The 26738-nt window shown below is 44.3% G+C and overlaps 1 protein-coding gene across 2 annotated transcripts in view; it reads left to right on the top strand.

The window, feature by feature from the left end:
- Nucleotides 1-607: 607 nt before the first annotated feature.
- The window catches only part of fat1a (FAT atypical cadherin 1a), a 126893-nt gene continuing 100762 nt past the window's right edge, over nt 608-26738 (top strand). Inside the window, exons 1-3 of one of the 2 annotated variants that reach the window (XM_080722221.1) lie at nt 608-849; nt 4173-7462; nt 24050-24364. In XM_080722221.1, coding sequence (XP_080578347.1) covers nt 4201-7462; nt 24050-24364 — 3577 coding nt within the window. In that variant the 5' untranslated portion in view covers nt 608-849; nt 4173-4200. Of the gene's footprint in view, nt 850-2123; nt 2251-4172; nt 7463-24049; nt 24365-26738 lie in introns of those variants that run through there. The other variant, XM_080722220.1, reaches the window with a different exon arrangement.

Here is a 26738-nt window from a genome sequence, read left to right as displayed (position 1 = left end):
CAGTGCTGAATGGACATTAGGCAGAGATTCTCACGGCAAGCCGCTGGTTTGGATCAAGGCAAACCTCTAACCGCCTCACAGCGTGATGTCATTATTGAATGGCCACATGTGTCCTGAGATTGAATGGGGTATTTGGCCTCTTTTAATTTGGACAAAGGTGCAATCGCTACATGCTTGCTGGCAACAAGTAAAACACTTGACTGATTTGTGACACAAGCACAAAATTAACAAACTGTCTCCAAGAAATCGGCAGGCATGCATCTGAAACATGTGGGTTGCTTTCAAACTGGTTTCATTTTATATAGCCTATATAATGTAATAATATAGAATATGTGTGTGTGCTGCATGTGATTACCGTTCCACGACATTCCCACCACCAGCACCACATAAACTAAGGGTACAAACACATTTCCAGGACATTTTTGTTTTGAATAAACTGACACATGCCTCGTTACACGCACTGAATTAGAGGATAACTCGCCTCGTGACGTCAGTGCATCCCATTCCCACACCACCGCGGCATCCCGTTAGAATCAGTGCGTGCGTGCAGTGCATGTGCCTGCCACTGCTGTAGCCTACTGAGTGCACCGACCGAGGCGAACCTTACTACAACTCTCTCTGATGCATCTCAGAGTGACTGGTGTTGGAAATGCGGCTTTAAACGGATATAATGCAGTCTGGATTCTGGAAGGAAGGCACCTTGAAGAAAAATGTGGAATAATCGCTGAGGATTCCCGGAGTGAGTTTTCAGACACATTTTGCAAGATGTTCGCAAGGCACATTTCCCCAAATCTGTGTGGATTAATTTGAACGGAACTTTGGAACAGCGACGGCGGACCAGCTGGTCTGGTGAGTAGCCTCTTCTACACTGAATCGTTTAATACGGGTCCCTTTGGCTCCATCTGCACAGAAGCCTACACTCAGAATAAAACGAACACGAATGATTTCACACCGTTAAAGTGAAAAGAGGCTAGATAGAGCAGACAGTGACATTAGGCTATACTGATTCGCTGTTCTTCCTAAATGAGCGACAAACACTAAAATTACAACTTAAAGCCCACACAGATCAACTTTTTAAGACGCTTTAAATGCAGAATCGATGCAGGCTGTGACAATAAGTCACATTAAGCAACTATAGACCTATATCACTCGCACGCGTGCGCGCCCTAGAACACACGCACACGCACATGCACAGCACACACGTACACGGGCACACACACTAACTCTTTGCGTGCAGCACAGGCTTCCCACCGCCACAGAGCGCTGACTGGAGCCCTGCCCGCAGTCAGTCCGACAGGCTCCGAACAACAGCAGTGAGACAGCGCCATCAATCGCATGTTAGCCACACTGTCTCCCATGGCTCAGTCAGCGGTGGATGTAGGCTACAGGTCATGTCTGATGCCTGGCTGGGATGGGATCATGGGAGCACCATCACATCACATAATATTCTGAAATATCCAAAATAGCCTACAAACTGGCACTGGTTAAAACATGAGAAAGTAAATAATAACAATTAAAATATTAATAATAATAATGAATATTAAATCATATTCCTAAATCACCCAACAATATATATACAGGCTATAATTACACAATAATAGCATAATAATAATTCTTATTAGGCCTATTATTCTATTATTTTTTAATTATTATTATATTGTTATAATGCTAGCCTATTCCAATGCATGTGCTGGAATAGTTTGAAGAGAGAGAGAGAGAGAGAGAGAGAGAGAGAGAGAGAGAGAGAGAGAGAGAGAGAGAGAGAGAGAGAGATTAATTGAATATTTTATTAGAGGTTTGCGTAGGAATAGTAGGCTACAGTTCAGATACAAAAATACAGTAGACCTACAGATCTAGTCAATAATGTATAGGCTACTAAATGACATATCCAACACTTAGGCACATTCTTTGACATGGAATTGTTGAAGAAAGAGACATATCTCTAAAAAATAAAATAAAAAGTTTATATTCTAGAGAGAGAGAGAGAGAGAGAGAGAGAGAGAGAGAGAGAGAGAGAGAGAGAGAGAGAGATGCCAGCAGTAAGTAGATCCGGGCGTGCGCAGCGCAGCGCGGATAGATACGGTCACAGTGAGTGAGGGAAGGGGGGCGCACGAAGGGAACACAGAGAGAGAGAGAGATGTGGATGGAGTAGCGGAGAGAGGAGTCCACGTAGTATAATACCATGCCGAGATTTGGATCCCACAAACTACATGAAAAAGCCCCTAATCCGGCACACTAATGACAGAATAGGTATGTACGGCATTCTCTGCTTTCCTTCTTGTGTTTTCTGACCACAGTAAGCGAACTTTGGGAATTTCGAGAGGCGCAAAAAGTTGCGAACTTGCGAGAGGTCCGTAAAACGTAGCCGTTGGGCTTCTATTGTGCGCTGCTGCAAAGCTTCTTTGCTTTATCTTTTTGGAAGAAGTTTAGCTCATTTTAAGGTTTTAAAAGACGCGTCCTAGGATATTACCAATGTTTTTTGTAACATCGTTTGTCCATGGCTGCAGAATGTTTATTTGCGTGTATGTTACGCGTTTTTATATGTGCGGTATTCCTTGTTCTTTTTTAAAACAATCCATGCATCTGGCGGCTGGCGCACGGCTGCCACACTGCTCCTTGAAGTGAATGGGGGCTGAGTTGGGGGATGGGGTCGTTGGAAAAAGGAGTCTGGAAGCACAGATTTGCATAGTAAAATCACTTAGTTTTCACTCTTCGCAAACACAAAGTAACGGATTAGCGACGATGGTCGAGGAACTTTCTAATCTAAAGTTCAGATAACTTTCTTTTTCCCAAATTGAGATGTAGGCTATAGGCTGGTTTCACGTTTCAAAAGGACTATGTAGAGGCAATGTTGCGTTTCAGTTTGTAGGCTACACCGCTATAATAGCCTACCTGTAGGGTCTCACTTTTAAAAAGTTTTTTTTGTGTGTGTGGACTTTGTAGCTTAGTTAATTCATCTCAAATAGGCTACGAATAACCCGTGAGTTATCCGAAAAAAGTAGACTTTAATGTAAACTTGTATTTTAAAATGTTTAATGTAGCATATAGGTCTACATTATTCCTAGCGGCTAGCGCATATACAGTATATATAGACCTAGACCTAGGCTATATATATATATATATATATATATATATATATATATATATATATAATGAATGTTCCCCAGACAGTGCTTTCTCCTTAATAATAGCTCTGTGGGAACACAGGAAGCAGCCGTTCTGTTTGTTTTAGCACCGTCTTGGTAATAAACCAATGAGAGTCCATACGTTCATTCAGCTTTACTAGGTTGCTAGGATCTTTCTCCAGCTTGACATGGATGTTTTATGTTTTAGAAAAACAAAAGAAAAATATCTTGGTTTATAATACAAGACAACTGATTATAATTATTAAAAAGTGACACACTCCTATAATTAAAGAGTGACACATGTGTAGCCTAATAACAGTGTCTGTGTTGTGAGTTTGTGTTGGATTCACTGTGATGCATGGGTCATGGGAGAATGACATTTTTAAAATAGTGAAATGTATTTCAGTTAGTTGCGCTCATCCAAGGAAATGAAAAGAATGCTAGGCTATTATGTCTATTTTCACGTCGCCACATTTTGTTTTCTCTTCTCATTATGGGAGGCTGGTCAGTTGCAGAGGCTGGTGTTTGTTTGAATGAGGTTCTACTACTGTCTTATGAAATGCACATAGTTGACAGTTGGTGTTAAATGTGATACACCACAGAAGAATTGAAAGCAGCGCCGGCTCCAGTTCGGTTAACTTAGGGGGGCCGGCAGCTTTTCTCTGCATGTCTCGCCTTCATCCTATTCTCACAAGGCAGCCATTTAGTAATTTATCTGCCTGGCCATCATTTGTCATGGCATTTAAATGAGTCCAGGGAAGTTGCAGTAAAGACTGTAATAAGGTTTTTGCAGCCCTTATCTCCACCAGCGGAGTAGGAGATGGTAATCACGCATGCTTATAATTTCTCATAATCTCATTAGGCGTGTGCGTGTGCACCTAATTAGTAGTAATTAACATATGTTTTATTCATTGCTCGGGCCTTTGGGATTCCCTAGCTGTGTGTTATAAAGTATCGTACCATTGAAAAGCCCTTTTTTATATGGGCTGAAAAGCATTGTGAAAGCATCGTCTCAAGTGTTGACCGTGTCTTTCCCTTCTGTTGCAGGTGGTTCTGTTACAATCACGGTACGAACATGGGGAAAGAGTTGACTGGGCTGCTGCTGCTGCTCGTCCAGCTCCTCTGCGGCTGCACAGCGAACCAGGAGCTGGAGATCGTCTCCCCCCTGCAGTTCACCCACTCTGTTTACAACACCACCATATATGAGAACTCTGCTGCTAAGACCTACTTGGAGAGTCACGACAAGATGGGCATCTACATTACAGACCCGAGCTGGGAGATACGGTACAAAATAGTCAGCGGGGACAACGAGAACCTCTTCAAGGCCGAGGACTACCTCCTGGGCGACTTCAGTTTCCTGCGGATACGGACCAAAGGCGGCAGCACCGCCATTCTGAACCGGGAGGTTCGAGACCACTACGTGCTCACCGTCAAAGCTGTGGAGAGGAGCTCCAACGCGGAAACTCGCGCCAGGGTCAAGGTTCAGGTACTGGACACCAACGACCTGAGGCCACTGTTCTCACCGACCTCGTACAGCATCTCGCTGCCCGAGAACACGGCCATACGCGCCAGCGTCGCCAAGGTCGCGGCGACGGACGCGGACATCGGTACCAACGGGGAATACTACTACAGCTTCCGGGAGTGGACGGACATGTTCGCCGTCCACCCCACCAGCGGCGTGGTGACGCTGACCGGGAAGCTGGATTACTCGGAGACCAAGCTGTATGAGCTGGAGATCCTGGCGGTGGACCGGGGCATGAAGCTCTACGGGAGCAGTGGCTTCAGCAGCATGGCCAGGCTGATGGTCAGGGTGGAGCAGGCCAACGAGCACGCGCCCGTGATCACGGCCGCCACCCTGGCCCCGTCGGACGCCGACCGCGACCCCACCTACGCCATCGTGACGGTGGAGGACAGCGACCAGGGACCAAACGGGGAGATAGCGTCGCTGAGCATCGTGGCGGGCGACCCGCTGCAGCAGTTCAAGGCCGTGAGAACCAGCCCCGGGAGCAAGGAGTATAAGATCAAAGCGGTGAAGGGCGTCGACTGGGACAGCCAGCCTTTTGGATACAACCTCACCCTGCAGGCCAAGGACAAGGGGAGCCCGCCCAAGTTCTCCTCTGCCAAGGTGGTGCACGTCACGTCCCCTCAGTTCAAGGTGGGCCCGCCACAGTTCCAGAGGGCCGTCTACAGGGTCAACATCAGCGAGTTCGCACCTCTTCACACGCCCGTTGCTATGGTAACCGCCTTGCCCAGGAACCCGCAGCTGAAGTATGGTTTCAGACACAAGTCTGAAAAGAGCCGGTTCGCAATCAATCCAGACACCGGCTTGATCACCACCACGGGCCCCATCAACGCCGACCAGTCATCCAGGTTTGAGCTCGACGTCGTCACCAGTGATAAAAAGGCAGCCACTAAAGTGATAGTCGATGTGACTGACGTGAACAACAACGCGCCCGAGTTCCAACAGACCTCGTACAAGGCCGGTGTTGATGAAAATGTACCCGCAGGGACCAGTGTGTTAACGGTCAAAGCTACTGACGTGGACGCGGGCGAGAATGGCTATGTGACCTACAGCATCACCAATGTGAGCCCGCAGCCGTTCGTCATCGACTACTTCTCTGGCGTTATCAGCACCTCTGAGGTCCTGGATTATGAGCTGATGCCGAGAATTTACAATCTGAGAGTCAGGGCCTCGGACTGGGGTTCCCCCTTCCGCCGAGAGGTGGAGGCTTTGGTCACCGTGACGCTAAATAACTTAAATGATAACAAACCCCTGTTTGAAAGTGTGGACTGCGAGGTCACCGTGCCAAGAGATCACGGCGTGGAAGAACAGATAACCACAGTGTCTGCCATAGATGCCGACGAGCTGCAGTTGGTGCGATACAAAATCAACTCTGGGAACAATCTGGATTTGTTCGAGCTGAACCCCAGCTCCGGGGTATTGTCACTGAAGCGGACGCTGAGCGAGGGAGAGGCGGCCAAAGTGTCCTCTCATAGTTTGCTCATCACCGCCAGCGACGGGGAACACGAGACTCGGCCGATGGTCATGAATATAACTGTCATCACGGCGCGGAAGCCCGTCCAAGTGAAATGTATCGACACCGGCGTCGCCACCATGCTGGCAGAGAAGCTGCTTCAAGGCAGCAAGATCCACACGCAAACGGAACCGGACGATAACTTCATGGACATTCACTCAGTCAACCGCTACACGCCCCAGTTCACAGAGTCGTTTCCGAGTGTCCTTGAAGTTAAAGAGGACCTCCAAGTCGGGGCGCGGGTTGTGTATTTAAGCGCCACAGATGCAGATAGCGGTTTTAATGGGAAACTGGTCTATGTCATTTCAGGGGGTGACACGGAGAGTCGCTTCATTGTAGACATGGACAGTGGCTGGCTCATGGTCCATGCTCCTCTGGACAGGGAGACGACGGACCACTACACTCTCAACATCACAGTGTACGATCTCGGCATACCGCAGAAATCCTCCTCGCGCCTCCTGGATGTTAAGATCTTAGATGCAAACGACAACAGCCCTCAGTTTTTGCAAGACTTATATTCGATTGAGATAAGCGAGAGCACGCCTGTGGGTACGGAAGTCATCCAGGTGGATTCCACAGATAAGGACCAGGGGGATAACGGAGTCGTCAGGTATTCGATTATGGCCGGTACGGATCATTTCACAATTGACGAGGAGAGCGGCGTGGTGACGGTGAAGAGGCCACTGGACCGCGAGCTCCATCCCGTTTATACTTTAAAGGTTGCAGCACGTGACCAGGCTGTCAGTGAGCCTCAGCTAGTGTCCACGGTGCTGCTGAAAATCAGTCTCGAGGATGTTAACGACAATCCACCTAAATTTGTTCCTCCCAATTACCGGGTGAAGGTGAGGGAGGACTTGCCAATTGGCACCGTGATTATGTGGCTGGAGGCTCACGACCCTGACGTTGGGCCGTCCAGCCAGGTACGTTACAGCCTCACGGACAACGGAGACGGGAGTTTCGAGGTGGACAAAATCAGCGGCGCGGTGCGGATCGTGCAGAATCTAGATTATGAGAAGAGGCAGGTGTATAATCTCACGGCCAAGGCCAAGGACAAAGGGAAACCCGTGTCTCTGTCGTCGACCTGCTTCATCGAGGTGGACGTGGTGGACGTCAACGAGAACCTTCACAGGCCGCTGTTCTCCTCGTTTGTGGATAAGGGATTTATAAAAGAGGACGCGCTCATTGGAACGTCTGTGATGAAGGTGACGGCTCAGGACGAGGACAAAGGCAGAGACGGAGAGATTCGCTACTCCATACGGGACGGATCCGGTCTGGGCATCTTCACGATTGACGAAGAGACGGGTGAGTTGCCTCACACACTTACCCAGTTTTAATATATGCAAAAGCTGCTATTTTTAAAAGTTATTCCCGTTGTTTATCATGAATCATTCATGATGTCAAATGGGCACCCATTAGTTTGAAATGGCTGTTTTCTTGCTTGCCTGAGATTTATCCACTCAAACAGCATGTGTGACAGCGGGGAAGAGGGCAGCTTCTGGGAGGACAAGTGAGGTTCCTGATTCCATTCATTTTTGCTCTTTGAGAGAGAAATGATGGCAGGAACAGATGGGCCAGCTGTCTCTCAGACCTGCAATAGACATTCCACACTACTGAGGAACTAAGAGGATTTCTGAGTTATTTCACCTAACCCCCCACCACCCCCACCCCTCTCCCCACAAGCACACACACAAGCCAACACCACCGCAGCTCCCATCCTCACAACCACATTCATTATAGGCGTTTTTGGCTGGAGTTTTGGGGAAAGACAAAATCTGTTTGACTCTGCGTCTTTTTTTTTTAAATTGCATTATTTTTTTCTTCTTCTTTTCAAATCAAGTTGTGTGTCCAAGTAGAACAAACTTTTTGATCCTGTGCAGATGGAAGCGTTCACTCGGTGGCTTTGAAGGATCTTGTAGAAAATGTATTAGTTCTTGCTCAGCTGCCCAGAACCGTTTAACACCTGTGCCAGGGACTCCAAATAAAGTAGTGTGGAATTCCAACAGTTCCTGCCACAAAAAGCTAACGATCAGCCTGCTTGGATGTTTTAGACCTGGCGAGCTGCCATCCTTTTTTTTTTATTACTTAGCAACCACATACTTGGGTGGCTTAACTTCAGTTTTTTTCCCTTCAGTTTGAAATTAAATTCTGTTCTGCAGTATACATATTTAATGTCTAAATGAGGCGGTGAAACTTAATGCATAATACATAAGCTTTTTGGCACATGTAAAAGTTGGGTATCTAGCTATACAACAAGACTGGAAGTGTAATTTCGCTCACTGATTCTTTTTATTTATTTGTTTTTTTTACTAGTGGATAAGGAAGGAAATGGATTATTAATTAAGAATCAGTGGATGTTTTTTAATGAAAGCAATCAATATAAAGTTTCTTCAGAGAACATGTGGGGAAACGGTCCACTTCTCTCTGCTTTCCTCTCCTGCAAGGCCTGTGTGTCTCCCTCCCTCCCTCTGTGTGTTGACTGTTCACTTGTTGGCTCCTGGCTGATTATAACGTGTGTTTTGAGCAGAGAGATGCTCCGACATTAAGGCTCAGGACTCATGACGGGTGCTCTCTTTGAAGCTCTCAACTATAATTGCCTCAGTTTCCACTTTGTTCCATTTAGGCGGCTAGTTTCTCCATACTGGCTCACTTAATTAAACTCTAATGCTGGCTGACATTTGCAAGGAATATAGTTTTGGTTGTGCATTCCTGCAAAGTTGTTTGGGAAAGGTCGGGTATGGTCTAGCTGAAGCTTGAAGGAAAGAACTAAAACAAAAAACAAGTTGGTTGGTATAAAATATGGCATAATGCTCTTAATCAACACTAGCAGCCATTTATAATCTGAAACCCTGCCTTGTGTGTGTGTGTGTGTGTGTGTGTGTGTGTGTGTGTGTGTGTGTGTGTGTGTGTGTGTGTGTGTGTGTGTGTGTGTGTGTGCGCGTGCGTGCGTGCGTGCGTGCGTGCGTGCGTGCTTGCTCTGTTGCCTTGCCTTGTTGTCCTTAAGGCCCATATTAAGAGATTTATCAGGAGTCACAATGACAGGATATTCCTGGGTGGGGCTCTGTTACAATTGGCTCATGTCCCAGGCGGGTCAGAAGGCCATAATACAGCTAAGGTGACGGTGCCCTCCATGCCTATGATTTCTCTGGGTGGGGTTCTGCAGGGGTTGTGTGAGGTTGGACCTGTCGTGCGTTTGCTTGAAAAACATGGGTGCACACAGTCACACCCCACTATATTTGCGAGGGGCTGCTATGTCGCTGCAGCTGCACCTTGTGAATCGTAACCAGAATGCATTAAAAGTAGTTAAAAGGGGAAAACAAATGAAAACGTGGTGCGTGAAGAGAGGGGGGAAAAAACCACTCGCACCTTAAACTTGGGAACATTTTAAAACAGGGATTGGGGAAGGAGTGAGGTAGGGCTGAGGTTGGTTTATTTGACACCAATAACCTTGGCTTCAGCCCATGCCTATGTGTGTTGAACGGATCAACATCAAGTCAAAAAAGCTGACCCAAAATACTGTAATACTGTAGTGCTGTCCCAGTCTGCCCCTGTATAGGGTTGGAGTTAACCTAACTCGAACCCTGCCACAGAAATCTCTTCTCTCTTGGCTCTTCAGCATACACTGCTGAAATAAGGATATAATGATATGGTAACTGGGTAAATTACACAGCAATTTCTAAGTACTTTTTAGTTACAAATATGTAATTTTGACCTAACTATCTGGTAATATGTGAAGCACTTCATGCCGAGGAGGCTGATGAGGGGTCTGGCTGTGCAGAGCCTTCTGAAAAAGCATAGACACAAAAAACATTAAATTAAAACAACATAAAAGAGAAATTGGAAAAAGGAATTTGGAGGAAAAAGGAGAGGATAAAATAAATATAATACATATTGACTATACTATACTTTATGGTAATAGCAACTTTATTATACACTTTTCTTAAAATGTTCCCTAACTTGCTACCTTGTGGTAAAAGCTTTTAATTTATCCTAACTCTGAACGTGTTAACACTAAGGGCTTTACTGTGTAGTTACAGACAAACCACTTACCGTTACTACAATTTTATTTTTGACTAGCCAGAGGTTACACATAAGATGGCGGATCAAGTGATGATTTGGTACACAGCTTTATTCATAATGAAAACATGTACACTAGTGTTGCAGTTTAGAGCCTGACAGAGGTTCTCAATGCAGATGTCTCTTCTTCATTCAGACACTGTCTGAATATTCCCGTGAGTGCAAATTAAAACAGAGTCTTCAGAACATTATTTTCAAGGTACTTTTGAAAGGGAACACAAACTGCGCACATCTTGGCTGAGCTTTTGTCTTTTACACAGCTGACTGGCAATGCAAAACATTGGGAAAAATACATCAATGTAATATTTAATTTGAATAATAATAGTATAATTTGCCAATAACTGGGGAAAATAATACTACAATTCACATCAGTAAAATAATAATAATTGAATAAAACACGAAAATAGAAACCGAACACTCAGTGGTGTGGCTGTCCACTCCACACAGGAGCGTGCACATTTTCTGGTCACAAGATAGGGACAGCCACATTTAAAAATGATAACCTGTGACATAGGGAGTCAGGGACGTCACACAGCTGCTTGTCTTCTTCTGGCCTGGCTGGCCCTGGCCTTCTCATCTCTCATTAGCCATGGTGAGAGAAGCTGAAGGAGAACTCACATCACACTGCTTCATTCTGTGCTTTGCGTGCACGCGGAGGCTTCTGCTGTTAGTGGAATTGAACTAATAAGAGCCCTGTCGTACATAGAGGGTAACAAGGTCTGCTGCTAAGTTGGTTGATGAATCCAAAGCAGCACAAAAAGCAGCACACATGATTGTGTTCTTAATTGGATAAAGGACTCAGGGGAAGTGAACAAACAAGCGATTCATTTGTTTTTCCATATATAATTTATATATGGGGGGGAAAAAACGGCATTCACCCTGCGTGACTCTTGCGCACATTTACTTTCGGCTACAAAATCCGTATGGAATACATTTACTTTGGATTTATTTTTCCTTCCACTAAGTGCTTCAGAAGAAGGAATGTGTTTCAACATTATTGCCGTAAGCAGCTAATAAACAAGGCCAATTGGAGTGCTGTACGTGGTCTCGAGGATAGGATGACGCAGGGACAATTGGACTGTGCTTTATTCAAAGTCAAAGAAGAAGCTACATTACCTGTGGTTTTCCACATTGAAGACTATGCTAGTCAATGTAAATGATGTAAGTGCTATTTGCAAGGATTGATTCCCGCTGTGGTGGGTATCGGCAGTATCGCTTTCAGGCGCACATATTTTCTGCCTCTGTAAAATGAGCTGATCGATCCTGACATGATGAAACTATTGGCTCTTTAGGTTGAGATGCACATCAATTCTTCTCCGGGCTTGGATTATGTTTGTCTAGCTGCGGGTGGCGAGCGGAGGTGGCTCGTGTGCACTTGTGTATTCATTCTAGATTGAACACAGATGGTCATTGGATAATGCACGCACTGGCCTTTCCTCGGGCAGATAATGTATGCATGGTCGCCCTTTAACTTGAAGTCATTAGCCACGTTGTGAAAGAGATCTTTTGTGAAAGCAAAAATGAAATTGTTAGATGCCTAATGTCAGCATGTGATGGTGCTAGGATGAGTTTTCCACCCTGCTCTCTATCCCTTTCCTCTTGTGTCCCCGCTATTGCAGTAAGCTGACCCTTAGAGATGGCAGATAAAAGAGGTATGCCGTTTATGGTCTGGGTTTGCTTGTTTCGTTGCCCGTGGTATTCAGGATGAGAAACACAGGCCTTGTGTTAACCGATGGCCTGTGTCTTCAAGTGTCATGTGTTATCGACCAGAACCAAGCACCCCCCTTCCAATTTGCCTCCTTCGTCCCATAAGCCCAGGGGTGTCACAAGGGGGGGAAAAGTGGGACTGAGTTACCACGGGCCCAAGGTGGAGGGGGCCTGGAATTATTTTAAACTTTAGCTATTGAAAAATAGCAGATATACAAGCTCACAGTGCTGCACCAAGTGTCGCGCCGCAAGCTTTTAGATCTGCTATTTTTGAAAAGTCGTGAAAATGTGTGCAAATCTTTGAATATATGTATTTTTTAAGCAGGGTCCGTGGCCAAATACATATCATTTTGGGGGTCCTTCACATGAAAGAGTTTGAGCACCACTGACATAGAATCATAGTTTATTTTTTTGGGGAAATCTCGCTTTTGCGAACGCCCATCATTTCGACCGGAGGGTTAGCGACTCGCTCCACGGAGGTTAAGGTTAGGGTGGGGGTTAGAGTCGGGTGTCGAAAAGATGACATGTATGTAGTAACAGCGACACGCTCCAATTTTTTTCAAAAAACCTTAGAAGGATTTGAAATAATATAGCAGATCTACAAGCTCGCAGGTGTGAGCTTGTATATCTGCTATTTTTCAATGGTTAAAGCACCCAGGTCCCAGAATGTGGTGAGACACCCCTGAAAGTGGCACATGACTTCAAATAGTCTCCGCTTGAATGCCGCTGCTGGGGATACGGGACCAGGAATGTGCAGAGGGCCAAAGTTGATTGTAGGCTGGTAAATGAAAAGCACACGTTCCCTAGTTAAAAGTTTGTTGTTCTCTCAGCCCATTAGGTCCCTTTTCTGAAACCTGTAAAGGTGCCTCGTGCAGATGGCATGCTTAATTGCATGTTAACTTTTGTCATGCTAATGCTCGTAATTGAAGCTATTGGTGTCTTAATAATGATACACTTGTACGGTGTCTTTTGTAATGTTGAGAGATTGGGAATTGAACCCACTCAAAGAGTTCAGCCTTGGTGTGGGAACACTGCATGTTTTTAATGTACCCCCTTGGTACAGAAATCTGGAGTTCTTGAAGGGAAAATGACCGTTACATAAAATCTCATTTAAAGAAATGGCAGAAATATCACTCTTGCGGCAGAGGCAGGCAGACAGCTTGTCAGCCAGCCTGCCAGTCTGAGAGTCACTAAAACGTAACCCTAACCTCAAGCAACGAAATGAAAAGTTCATGTCTCAAGTGACTGAGTGAGTGGGACTTTGACCAAATACATATTTTGAGGGACCCTGGAACAAAGGCCAGGGATTTAAACCCTTCATCTCAACAGTAATAGAGTGCTACACCTCCATGTCACCTCTGTCATATAGGTTTCCATCAGTACTTTCCAATGGAATCTTTGCATTGGGTTTTGAATCAATTAAAGAAATAAGCCCTTTTGCACACAAATGCGATATGAACAGATTAAAGATTAAATCTCCACAAATCAACGTCTGTTCATTTCCCTGATCAGCTTCAAAATTCATGTTTTAGATATTGAGTGTAATAAATGTACCTTATGTCATAGAACAATTGTTATGTTATTCACCGACCTTATTTTCAGAATACATTTTAAAACAAACAAACAAAAGCAACATTGGAAATGTGGCGAGGGAACCCACTGCGAAGTGCGAACTCACTACTATTTCTTCACCTACTAGTTGTTGCATACTAGCCTAACATGAACTCCTTACTGGCCCTGCCAATTCTCATTATTCCTTGAACCTAAGTCATCCATTATGCTGGACCTGCAGCATTTGACGCAATTTAGTACGATTTTTTTGTTAAATAAATAAATGTTACTACTTCCTTTTGGATATGACATGGTGGTGGCTTGTGGTTTCAGCGTGGCTACATTATTAACAATATTCTAATGTGGACTAGATCCAAGTTGGCATCGTTGTGCAATGTGCATGCAAGCGAGATGGAGGACGACCAGTTACAAGTTATCTAGCTACTTCTAATTACCCCTCTAGAGAATTCCTCCTGGGGGTTGACTTGACACACTATATGAACATGGTCCTTTTGTTGCATATATGGTGGCTTTTTTGTGTGCTTGGGTGAAACCAGGGTAGGGTCTATATTCTCGAGCCAAGAGGCTTAAAGTAATATAATTTGTCTGAATCAAAGTTGTACGTTATATTTGAAATATTTGAAATGAAAGCAACAAAAACATTTCTGAAACACAGAGGAATAAATCTCCATGTGTGACTATAGACAAATCAATATGTCAAGTTTTAGTTTGCACGAGTCAAGCTGATAATTTACCAACCTCAAATCAATGTGAATTTTGCGACATGGGAATTAGATTGGAATGACTAAAGCTTTTGAAGGCATCACTTCTTTATTGTGGCATTTACAGTGGAGAATGACAAGACAGATGGGAGAAAGAGAGGCAGCAGCCTAAAATACAACACAAACTATTAGCCAGACTGAAGACATCATTAAATATGTACAGTAGGTCTGTCACTATCAACCACAGAGGGGAGGTAGAAAAACAAACACAAAAATAGGTTTCAGTCTACGGCAAGGTGCATGCTGAACATATGAAACTTTAAGTCAAGTAATGTGTAACGATACCTCTTCCTGATTAGTCTCTAGAACAGGGGTCTTCAACGTTTTCAGGCCAAGGACCCCTTAGTTGAGAGAGAGATGAAGCAGGGATCCCCACAACCTTTTCATAGATTTCATAGTTTTCCATCGTTTGACAGCACAGTCATCAATGTATTTTTGGATTCATGTCAATTTGTGTTTTCAGATATTTAACCACTTGAACCGTCAATACTTAATAAACTTGACCTTTCACTCTGTACTTAGTCTGCTCTTTTCCCTCTCTACACCAAAGCTCTTTGTCGGAAATAGCTGATCTACAAGCTCACAACGCCTCGCGCTCTGCGAGGCGTTGTGAGCTTGTAGATCTGCTATTTTTGGCTAAAGTTCTCCGAATATGGACGCGAGGGTTCAAGTGGTTAATATACAAAAGGAGAGAAAAAAATGTTTCTATCACACAAAGATTTGGAGGACCCCCTGTAGTAACTCTGAGGACCCCCTAGCAGTCCCGGACCCCCTGTTGAAGACCCCTGCTCTAGAACATTATTCCATCCACAAGGGTAACTGTGTCCTGCAGAGAAGAAAGCATGATCTGATGTGAACGCCTTTCCTCTTGTCACCTCAGTTGGAATGGGGGCTCGCTGCTCTGATGTGGGCTCCTGTAATCCAATGAAGCTTAGTTTATTGGTTATTCGAAGGTGTCAGTATGATTCATTGGCTCTGAAAGCACAACTGACTGAGCATCAGAATGAAAAGGTACATAAGTCCTGGGGTGATGCGAGACACAACTGTGTTGAGTCCAACACTGGCACATGAAGATGGATGCTACTTTTGATTGATTTTGCCAGTCATCTTGTCCCTTGTGTTGTTTCGCAGAGCTGTCAGGCTGCACAATCGACAGCGCATTCTCCAAGGCATTCAAGCCCCTCAGAATGTAACCTGTGCACATTTGACACCTGACACACAGAGCTTGAGATGGCATGTCCTCAACATTGTTTTGTGGCATCCTGTGGGACATATTCTCCTCTCTACACATAGTATTGGTCAGAACTATGGCCAGTTACTCATTGTTATGCCATACTGAATAACTGTGAATGTCTAAATATAGTATCACTAATGTAACCCCAGCAGCAGCTCTTTTCAAGCTAGACAGAGGGAAGGAATCAGCCTTATGTCTTTTTAACAGTGGACCCTTGAGAATAAGCAGGGGACCTACATTTCAAAGAAGCTTATATCTCTGGATAAATGGCTTTTCCCCCCCTTTCCTTTTTGCCACTGAAGCCAAAATGAGCCGTGACATGAATACAGTCACGTCTGTGTCCGCAAACAGCTCTTCGGGGAAGGGCAGCTTCATAAGAAAAATCTGAAATTAAGGAAGACAGACCATGTGTCACCGCCATTGTTATCGGTGGAGTTGGCAGAGCTCCGCAGGGCCAGGAGGTAACTGCTCCTAAATAATAACGGGATATTAAAGTGCTGAGGGCCTTTGAAATAACACTGCCCCAATGACAATGGAAGCTGTCTGGGTAGGTCCCATTAGGTCTCCTCTCCTCAACTGGAATTAATGGGCTAAATAAAAAAAGAATGAAAGAAAAATGAGAAAGTCCTATCAGGCATGTTCTAATTGCATCACTCCACCTTCGTTCATTCAAGATTTAAATTCTGCTCACTTGCAATGAATTAGGATATTATTTGAGTTTTACCTCAGGTGTGGAATACAATTATTTATTTATTTTTCCAGTATCACTGCCAGAAATGATAGAAATGGTGGATATCTATAATACTGTGAATAATTCCTGCTCATTTGATAATGCACATTTGGTAAGCTGTAGAGCTTTTTCTTTTTTCTCTCTCTTTTTTTTTTTTAAAGCTTCCTCTTTTAGACAATAAGATTAGGCTGATACGCAGAGCTCTTCACATAACTCTCCACTACTGTTAACTTAAGCTGGTGAAATGATTCAGTTTGTGTAAAGTACCATTTCCCCCCAGTAAGCCAGCTGTTGATAACAATCCCCCCGCCCCACCCCCGCCCCACACAGTGATAACATACAGAAAAGACAGTGATGCGTGAAGTGGAAATGGCAGTGCCAGGGCTAGTTGGCCGCCACAGTGGCCCATAATTGTTTGTCCAGTGTAGTGAAGGAGATAAGATGGACAGGCTTTCGATGCGTTCCGTGTGTTAATACAACTTACATCTGTTTGATTATCTCCCATGAGCTCACATAATGTACTGTAGCCCCCTATGAGACTATAAAACATAACAATGGGACGCTAGTCTATAGGGCCGCATTATGAATCAAGCAGCCAGTCAAATCTGGAGTGTTCATTTCTTAAAGTGTAAGTTAAATTGAATAATTCGGTTGCATATGCATAGACATTGCAGCTCACAGATAAGGCCAACTTGAATGCAATAAAATGCCCAGCCTAAGATTCTTTCCACATGAGAAATTGTGGCAACAAAAGGCTTGGATTTCTAGTGCTGCCCTTTAAGCAACCACCACCCTTGTTATCACACTTCACTGAAAATGTACACATTGCTATATCCATGTATTTATCATCATAAGCAAGGACTGTATGGTCATATATTATTCAGTGAGCACATGGTATTTGGTATTAGCAAGCAAATGCAGATTGATCATAGATAATAAGAGGCACAGTGTTTATATAGTGACTAAATCAGGCTAAGAGACATTTCTTTATTTGGGTTGGGAGTGGGACCACACTCCAGATTCCTGGTCACTTCATTCATTCAGGGTCCATGCATTAATATCGTCGTTGTCGGGTGAAAACCTTGCATGTCCAAAACCGTTCGTTTCGCATTTATCATCTTGAAAATGATTTAAACTCGTGAAAACAGCAGATCTACAAGCACACAATGCCTCGCACCGCACTACTTTTGTGCGACGGCCTTGTACAATGAAGCAGGGCTTTACTTTGCGAATGAACATACAAATTTGAAACTTGGAGATACGAGGTTTCCACCCGACAACGACCATATCATCTATTCTCACAAGCTCACAATGTATCGCATTGCATTGTGATCTTCTAGACTGGCTATTTTAATCTTTGGCTATTATTATTATTATTATGTATTTTCTCCCCCTATAATGACAAGCCCAAAAAGTTGTGACGCCACGTTGAAAGTGGCTAAAAGGCCTAAAACCTTGCAGCTCAGAGAGGCCTGGGAAAACGTTGTGATGATGTGATATTATTAAGCTGCTGCTGGGGGAAACGTGAAGCTGCAGTTCGGGGGCTTCTCCCTGAACTCACCCGGCTCTGCGACGTAGTGCAGGAATTCTAGGCATTTTGCCCAGGCTGAGAGAGAGAGAGAGAGAGAGAGAGAGAGAGAGAGAGAGAGAGAGAGAGAGAGAGAGAGAGAGAGAGAGAGAGAGAGAGAGAGAGAGAGAGAGAAGAACGTGGTGGGTTTGGGGAGGGGGGAGGGGAGGGGGGGGGCTTGCGCTGAGAAAGTTTATGTAAGCATGTGAGCGGGAGGCCTAAGAAGGCTGTGGAATGCGGGGCGGGGGTGAACCGAATTAACAGAGGTAGTTCAAAGCAAGCACCGGCGTTTTTTCAAGTGCAGCTTGTGAGTAGAGTAGACGAGTGCAGTGCGGCTGGGGTAAGCCATATGGGCTCCATGTTCAGAAAAAATTAAGACAGTATTTGGTCTCGGGTTTTCACATGGGAATTCACCCTTTGTTAGCCTCCTGGTTGGTCCCTGACTGACCAACCAGCAGGCTCTATCTGCCTTGTCCCGCCCTGGTTCCGCCTTTTTTATGTTGAATTAGCTAAAACATAATTTTTAGAGAAATAAAAACATTTAAAACATGCTGATTCACTATGCTGCCACTGAGCAGCTCCAATTGACTGAAACAAAGTTTGAAATTAGAATTGAGCACACAGAATAACAATATGAAGCAACCGAATTAACATGGCAGTGGATGGAATGTCCCACTGAATGTCCCACCAAGACACAGCAACCAATGGGTGTGGAGAGGGGCAGGACAATGGGCGGGACTTGACAAAGGGTGAATTGAAATTATTCTGGACTAGTCTTTGCTCGTTGAGTCACTGATTACCTTGTTTTTTTCTCTCACCCACTTGCAAAAACAAACCCTGACTACTTTCGCCCCCAAACAGTTGTGTGCAGGTTTTCAGCACCACATCAGTATTACCAATCTTTTGGGAGTATGCGACCTGCAGAAATGATCACAGGGGATGTTTGGCTTTCTTTTCTAAATCAGTAATACTCTTGACAGTATAGAATCTTCTTAGAGCTCTGGCTTTAATTGAGTTTTGATAATGAATTGAGCAGGCAGGGATGGTTACTAGTAGAGTAACAGAATGCAGGTGAGTAAATCAGGTGAGGAGTAGTAGAGTAACAGAATGCAGATGAGTAAATCAGGTGAGGAGTAGGTGATAGGCTGATACTGATTCCTAGGAATGCAGGGGAGTGAACAGGAGAGGTAGGCCTAGAGAGGATTCCTGACAATATATCGTAAATCGTGATTTCTTTTGTCACAATAATCATGATATGAAATGTTCATATCGTCCCATCCCCACATCCAGGTAGATGCATGGTTATGTCCATTGTCCTTCACTACTGCCAGAGCTGGGTAGCATTGGTTCACTGTGTTGATGCAATATTGTGACTGACAATTCACTCTAAAGTACCACAAACTCTGTTATTTGGTCTGCTAGCATCTGAGAAAACAGGATCTTCAATAGTTTTTACTCACATCTTCTTTTTCCCCCCCTTATTCACCCTGGGAAATTGCAGACGTTCTATAGTATGGTAGATAAAACCCCAAGCACTGAACATCTGGGCCTTTATAGACCACTTAAGATTCAAGTTAAAGCCCAGACAGCCAATTCTTGTTCATCTCCTTTATGTCAGAAAAAGGAAACTAATTGAAAGAACGGCTTCACCCCTCCCGTTCCCGGCACTGACGCTGCACTTCAAACCAGCTTACAGAGTGAAAACCCACCGTGTGCCTGCCTATCCAAGAGGTTGATAGAAGTGTACACTACACCTAAAATACCTGCACTTCCTGAGAGTTTCTGAATGCTCTGTTGCACTGCCGCTATGCTCAGTGTAGCTAACGGAGAACAAAGCCACAGGGCAAGGAAAGTGGTGGAGAAGGGAAGGGAAGAAAGTTTGGCACAGGTTATTGCATAGTCTGCTTTTTTTTACTGGCCCAAGGGCAAGTTTTGCAACCGCCTCGATCCTCCCATGAGTAACCTGGGCGTGTGGGACAGGCGTGTCGAGCAAATTCCTCTGATTCATCTTTTATGTGCTTTGTGTCAGTCTTTATCCTCCCGCCGTTAATATATTGATAAAAACGTTGGCATTTATTTTGAACCAAGGTGGCCCCCGGTGGGGTATTTTGGTGGGTGAAACAAAATAAGTAATAGATTAAAAAAAATGTCAATGCCTGCGTTGCAAAACGCACCGCTAAGTCAACAACACCACCGCCTGTCGGCTTGACAAAGGCGCCGTAGCATGTGGGCGTCAGGCTCCACACGAGGTCCAAGGTCCAGGCTCGTATTGATACTCGCCGCTTGTGTTTAACGGTGCAAACATTAAGCCATCTTCATACCTACAATACAAGGTTGGCAGCTAAAAGCGTGACACCTCAGGGAGAGCGGGATTGTTCCGCCGCGTCGGTGTGTCTGCCAGTCAAAACGGCTGGGCGCTCAAGCGTGACTATATATTTTCTTGGCTGAAGCACAATAGATGTCTCATCTTCTCCCCCTCCGCTCTCCTCTCTTCTTGGTCTTTTGTCTTATTAGGCTGCTCTCAGCCCTTTTTGGCAGGGGGGGGAGGGGGGGGGGGGTCCACACATGACCGCATCACCCATGCCTCTGCCTCCTCTGTCTCTTTCCATTTGTTCCCATCTCCCCAGACAGTCACGGTTCCCCCAACCATCCTGCCTGTACCATTCTATATTGTTATCTTTAGCCTCCCGTTCGTATTTGGGTCAGAGACGAATAAGGATTTTAATATTTGGAAAATAGCCGAAATTGTCTAAAAATGCAAATTGAAGCACTTTCTATCTCTATTAAAGTTTTGAGATGCAACTCAACAAAAGTGATTCATTTTAAGAATGCAATTATAAAGTTTCGGCCAATCATAGGATTTGTTCCTTGAAAAACCTTCCCTCTGAGTAACAGAAATGGAGCATATCAAATTGTATAGATACCCGTAGTTAGAGCTCCACAAACAATTACTACTCAGAAAAGTCCTCTGCTCCCCCCCCCCCCCCCCCCCCTCCCCCCGACTCTCTGTCTCTCTCTCTCTCATTGTCTCCCTCACGCAGCCTGGAACGGTTGTTCAAGTGCAGCTAAACTTGGCATATTAGTAAACGTGCAACAATTAACAATAAGGAATTGCACCTGTGCAGCTGACCTGCGGAACCTGTGAATATACCATTTTTTTCAAGATGGGGAGAATACAAGTGTGGAGAATATAATTATAATACCTTGTTAAAGTGACCATTTTGCATTTGCAGTTATTTTACTGTAATTTAACAACATAATAACCAGCGCAGATAGACACAGTAACATTAATGGATTTATATTTAAAAGTAACTTTTATTTTCCCCTCTGGACCCAGGGTATGGCAGCTGCATACCGCTGCCATACCCAATTGACGCCCCTGACACACACACACACACACACACACACACACACACACACACACACACACACACACACACACACACACACACACACACACACACACACTCCCTAAGTGGCTCAAACATTCAGTCAAATCATTCAGTCCTCTCAGAACTCCTCTCAGGATGCGAGGAGTCAGATTAACATGCACATTTCTTATTTATGTATCGCATTTGCAATTTCCTGCCGCACTGTATATATCTTTCCCCCAGTAGTTTTTTCAGTCTGCTTCAGAAACAGCATGACTTTTAGTCAGTCACTGCAGTATAGATGTTGTCTCTGCTGAGAGCATTTGTATCAATTAGTCATTTTTGGAATTTTCCTTGTCGTTTATGAGGCTTAGTTTTGCGATTTCCTGCAAGTTTTGCTCTTACAAGTCAGGCCAGCCAAGTTTCACTGCTTAAAACCAGATGGATTACGCACCGAAGACATAACCTATATGATATCCGCCCTCGGATGCCCCCTTGTTGCCTACAGGAATCACGGGGGAGCTATCAGTTTCCTTCTCCCATACTGCCCTGTCTTATTACATGCCTCCAGCTATAACTTAGGAGAACTGTAATGATGAGTAACGACAGTGCCGGATCCTTGGCAGAAAAAAACCACAGCAACTCGAGAAAGACCCCAAACCTGTGCTTGAGAATGGAGAACGACCCTATACCCTGAAAGTGAGGGTTTAAGTGGCAATGTGGGTCTTTTTTTGTAGAGAACCTCCACCCCTCCTCAGGCTAAAAGGATAGGCTGCTCTCAGTTACAGGCCTACAGTGTGATTCATTGAGTTCCAGTTGGCGAACAAAGGCTTTTCAAAGTCAGCTACTGCAATAGAAAGTAACTTCCATGGTAAACTCGAACGCAGTTTACCACGGAAGTCTCCTTATCTCCTTAATGTCCCTTATCTATTCTAGGCCACCGGTAAACTTTTGACAGTGGGTGTGTTGTCATACTTTACATCTCATGAAAAATGACCAACACCCACACTGTATCTGTCAGTATCAAGATAAACAGTGAGCTCATGTTTGGTGTTTGGTGCGTTTTTTTAAAATCCCGACTCGCTAGTGAAGACTAATCACTGTTTTTCTGTATTTTCACTTTGTTCATGAAGGTGGGCCTTTCAAAAGACTTTTGGCTTTGGTATAATTAAGTAGGTTTAGAAAAATGGCTATGGAATTTCATTGGTACATATCTCTTTTGATCACATACTTCCTCTCTCAAGCTACCTAGTGATGGATCTACATGTGACAGTGTTTTAGTCTTAGAAGCCAAATGCCTGCCAAAAAAAGGAACACATAAAAGGGGGGGGGGGGGTTTATGTATAATTTCTTTAAGAAATAAGTCTTTGGTTTGATCTCAGTTGTGACATTATTTATGTCGATCAACGCAAAAAAAAAAGGGTTTTGATTTGCCGGCTGAGATACTGGCTGAGAAAATAACAACATTTCTCTTAAATTCACCACAATGGCTTGGTTCTCGAGCGGTTCTTGGTCATTGTCCCTAACAGCAGAGGGTATAATGGCTATATGTATTTTTACACAATCTGTGGCGCTTTCGATTTTCTGCTTTGGTGAGTCGCCGTTACATAGAGTGTTTACGGACTCACTCCTACTGAAGGAAGGCAGAAAGATAAGGTTGAGAAACAGTTGGGTATATTCCTATAATACGCCTACATGTGCATTCAAACCTATTGTTAAATGAAATGACTATGTACCCTAACATGTTGGGTCTGGCGTCTTTACATAACACCTTTGATGTATCACTCCCCGAGCCACCCATACTCCTCTCAAACAACTCTGAAAGTCGGTGTGTTTGCTCAGCTGAAGGCCGTAGGCCCCGCATGGCATATGGCCAGCCGTAAAAAAAGAAACCTGTCCCTGCCAGCCAATGTAAAGACAAGAGCAGTGGTTGATGTCCCACCAGCTTGCCGTTATTCTCTTCCCGGCTCCCATCCTTAACGGTGGCAGATTATAGGCACTTTTCAAAGCATCTGCCTCTCCTCTTCACCGATCGATATCATAAATCACTGATTGAGTAGGCAGTGATGTGAGATTTTTTATCGTGCTTTCAACTGAAATATGCAGGGGTAGGTAGAAAATAATAGAATGCCGTCACTCTCTGACTGTTTTCCCTCCATTTAATGCCCTAATTTAGCATTCAAGAGTGTCACACCAAAGAAGGGAAAATAGCTGATCTGAAGTTAGATCGTGATGCACTGTGAACTCGTAAATCTGCTATTTTCAATATTTTTAATACAAAAAATTATAATTATAAAAAAGGAAAGATTTTGGACAAGGTTTCCACCCTGATTTTACATTGCAAATAAATTCAATGAATTCACACTTGATAACACTACAGCAGGGGTCTTCAACAGGGGGTCCGGGACCCCTAGGGGGTCTTCAGAGTTACTACAGGGGGGCCTCCAAAACGTTGTGATAGAATCATTCTTTTAAATTAACATCTTGAACCCTCACATTCCTATTCTGAGGAGAACTTTAACCAAACATAGCAGATCTACAAGCTCTCAACGTCTCGCAACGCGAACCACGTACAGAGTGAAAGGTCAAGTTCACTAAAAACACCAATCCAACATAGACTGATGACAGAGCTGTCAAATAATATGAATCTATCTGTGAAAACGATGAAAATCTCCATCACACATTTATACAATATCGTCGTTGTCGGGTGGAAACCTCGTATCTCCAAGTTTCAAATGTATACGTTCTTTTGCAAAGTAAAGCCCTGCTTCATCAGACAAGGCCGTTGCACAAAAGTAGTGAAAACAGCAGATCACACAACGCCTCGCACCGCTAAACATGTCTAAACATGTCTCATTTCCTTGTCCTACCAGGGGTCATTCGAACGACGGAGCTGCTGGACCACGAGACCACGGCCCACTACTGGCTGACGGTGTACGCCATGGACCGCGGCGTGGTGCCGCTCTCCGCCTTCGTGGAGGTCTACGTCGAGGTGCAGGACGTCAACGACAACGCGCCGCAGACCTCCGAGCCCGTCTACTACCCCTCGGTGATGGAGAACTCCCCCAAGGACGTGTCCATCATTCAGATCGAGGCGGTGGACCCGGACGCCAAGGCTAGCGACAAGCTCACCTACAGGATCACCAGCGGGAACCCCCAGGGCTTCTTTGCCATTAACACCAAGACAGGTAAGAATGGCCGCCACCACCGCCCAGGCGGAAACCGCCTCACAAATGCTCTTAACCCATTTATAGGCCTAGAATTATTGAATGCTTTAACTATTGAAAAATAGCAGATATACAAGCTCACAGTGCGGCCCCGACTGCCGCGCTGCGAGCTTATATATCTGCTATTTTTTGGGAAATCGAGATTTTTTTGGCAAGTCTTTGAATATATCTTTTTAAAAGCGAACTTTTGTAACTCAAATATTTCCTTTTGGGGGGTCCCTGGAACAACATATTTTGAGATGGGGGCCCACGGCCAAATACATGTAGTTTTGGGGGTCCTTGACATGAAAAAGTTTGAGCACCACTGACACAGAAACATAGGTTTTAAAAAAAAAAAACATTTAGAAGACACTTTTAGAATCGGGACAAAATATTCAAAGACTTGCACAAACTTTCAAGATTTTTCAAAAATCGCAGATCTACAAGCTCACAGCGCAGCACCGAGTGCGGCACTGTGAGCTTGTATATCTGCTATTTTTTAATAGTTAAAGCATAAAATAATGCGTAATAATGTGTAAAGCAGCAGTAGTGTTTAATCATGTGACGGTACCATCAGTGTATCTCTCAGGGTCTGAAATAAAGATTGAATTGAATATTCCGTCCAAACATTACATTACATTTACATTACACAGGTATTTTTTTTAAGGAATTTGAACCAGAGAGATGGAACTAATTAAATCAGGCATGGTGTTTGGTTGCTTGGAATGAAACTCTACTGAAGGCCTTATACACACATGATAGTATACTACTGCTCTGATGTGTGTCAAGATCTGCAACGGTCATGTGTTTACAATGCAGTCAAAGGCGAGGGCTAATCTTATACATGACTGCTAGTTCAGCAAGGAAACACTGCACCGAACTATATGCAGGAGTTTCGCCTGTACACTTTGCGTCGCATTTCAAAAGCGAGACCCTTCCCACAGGCCAGCCTGTCTCCATGTTAAGAGTATTAATAACATTAAGCTGTCACTAGGGATGGGACGATATGAAACTTTCATATCACGTTTATTGTGACAAAAGAAATCGCGATTTACGATATTACCGCGATAATCAAAATCCATTATCCTGGGCGAAACATTTGCCAAAAAATAGCCGATCTACAAGCTCACAACGTGTCGCGACGCGTTGTGAGCTTGTAGATCGGCTATTTTTTGGCAAAGACATTTGATAGAGAGTGAAAAAAAGACTGTATCAAGTACGTATATTATAAGTACCTTTTACCAATTATAGAGGGTTTAAGTGGTACCGGATATGCAGCTCGGCAAATAAAAGGTGAATTGATCCCAGTGCGTGACGGAGGACGATATCACGATAAATACAATCTCCGCGATACGATTATCGTGAGTGGTTTTTTATCGCGATAAACGGTAATATCGCTTAGCGTCCCACCCCTAGCTGTCACTGAGTGGCTCACGTTATCATTGACTTCTCACATTTATGCGAGCTCAGAGGGTGGGCTGGGAGGACACATGGAGAGCATGGCACGCCACGTCCGGTTACTTCAACCGAAGGCGTCACTGGCAAAAGGGCAAATGCATATGAAGTGTGGGTCGTGATGTTAAATTACCCATGGAGGCTCTGAGCTTTGGTTTGAGATGCAGACGGGCAGACACTGAAGAGCAGTGTCTTTTTTTCCAAGAGACGCTACTGTTTGCAGTCTTGTGAAAGGCTCTGCAGTGTGAACCATCCACGTTAGCGTGGGACAGCGCAGCGGTCGCTACAGGGAATCTACAGGGGCTTTTCCCACTCTTAACACTCTACAGTATCACATAATGGCCTCCTGCAAATGGAGGGACGATGAATATTTCATCGGAATTCTTTTATAAAGCCTGCCAGAGCAGGCATGGTTTTAGTGACGATCATGGAGAAAATACTTGCGAAAGGAGCAAAGCGAAGCTGTGTGTACAGACAGGATTTCTATGTCTATACAGGTTTTGCTTGTGATTTTGGCTCAGTAACATGCAAGGGATTGAGTGCTGTATTAGACATGCTGAGTTGCACTGCTGCAATGGTCATTTGAAAGTCTGCTTTGTGCAGATACTGTATTACAGATGAAATTATTATTCACTTCATTTCATTTTCTTCTCCGCAGACCTATACACACAACCAGAGTAATTGTAGTGTGGCTCGTCTTATTCATAATTGGCCTTAGCATAAGTAGACCAAAATGGAAAACTCTAGCTGGGCTTGTCATTCAGTGAGTATGAAAGTAAAATTAAATTACCCACATTTTCATTAACATTGCGCACAGGAAAGAAAACTAGCTTGTTTATAGTCCACATACGTCTTTCACTAAGTGTTAATTACCAAGTCTAGCTTACCTCTTGAGTTTGCA

The sequence above is a fragment of the Nannobrachium achirus genome (assembly GCF_963921795.1).
Source record: "Nannobrachium achirus genome assembly, chromosome: 3".
In the NCBI taxonomy this organism is placed as follows: domain Eukaryota; kingdom Metazoa; phylum Chordata; class Actinopteri; order Myctophiformes; family Myctophidae; genus Nannobrachium; species Nannobrachium achirus.
This window is presented reverse-complemented; position numbering and strand designations above follow the sequence as displayed.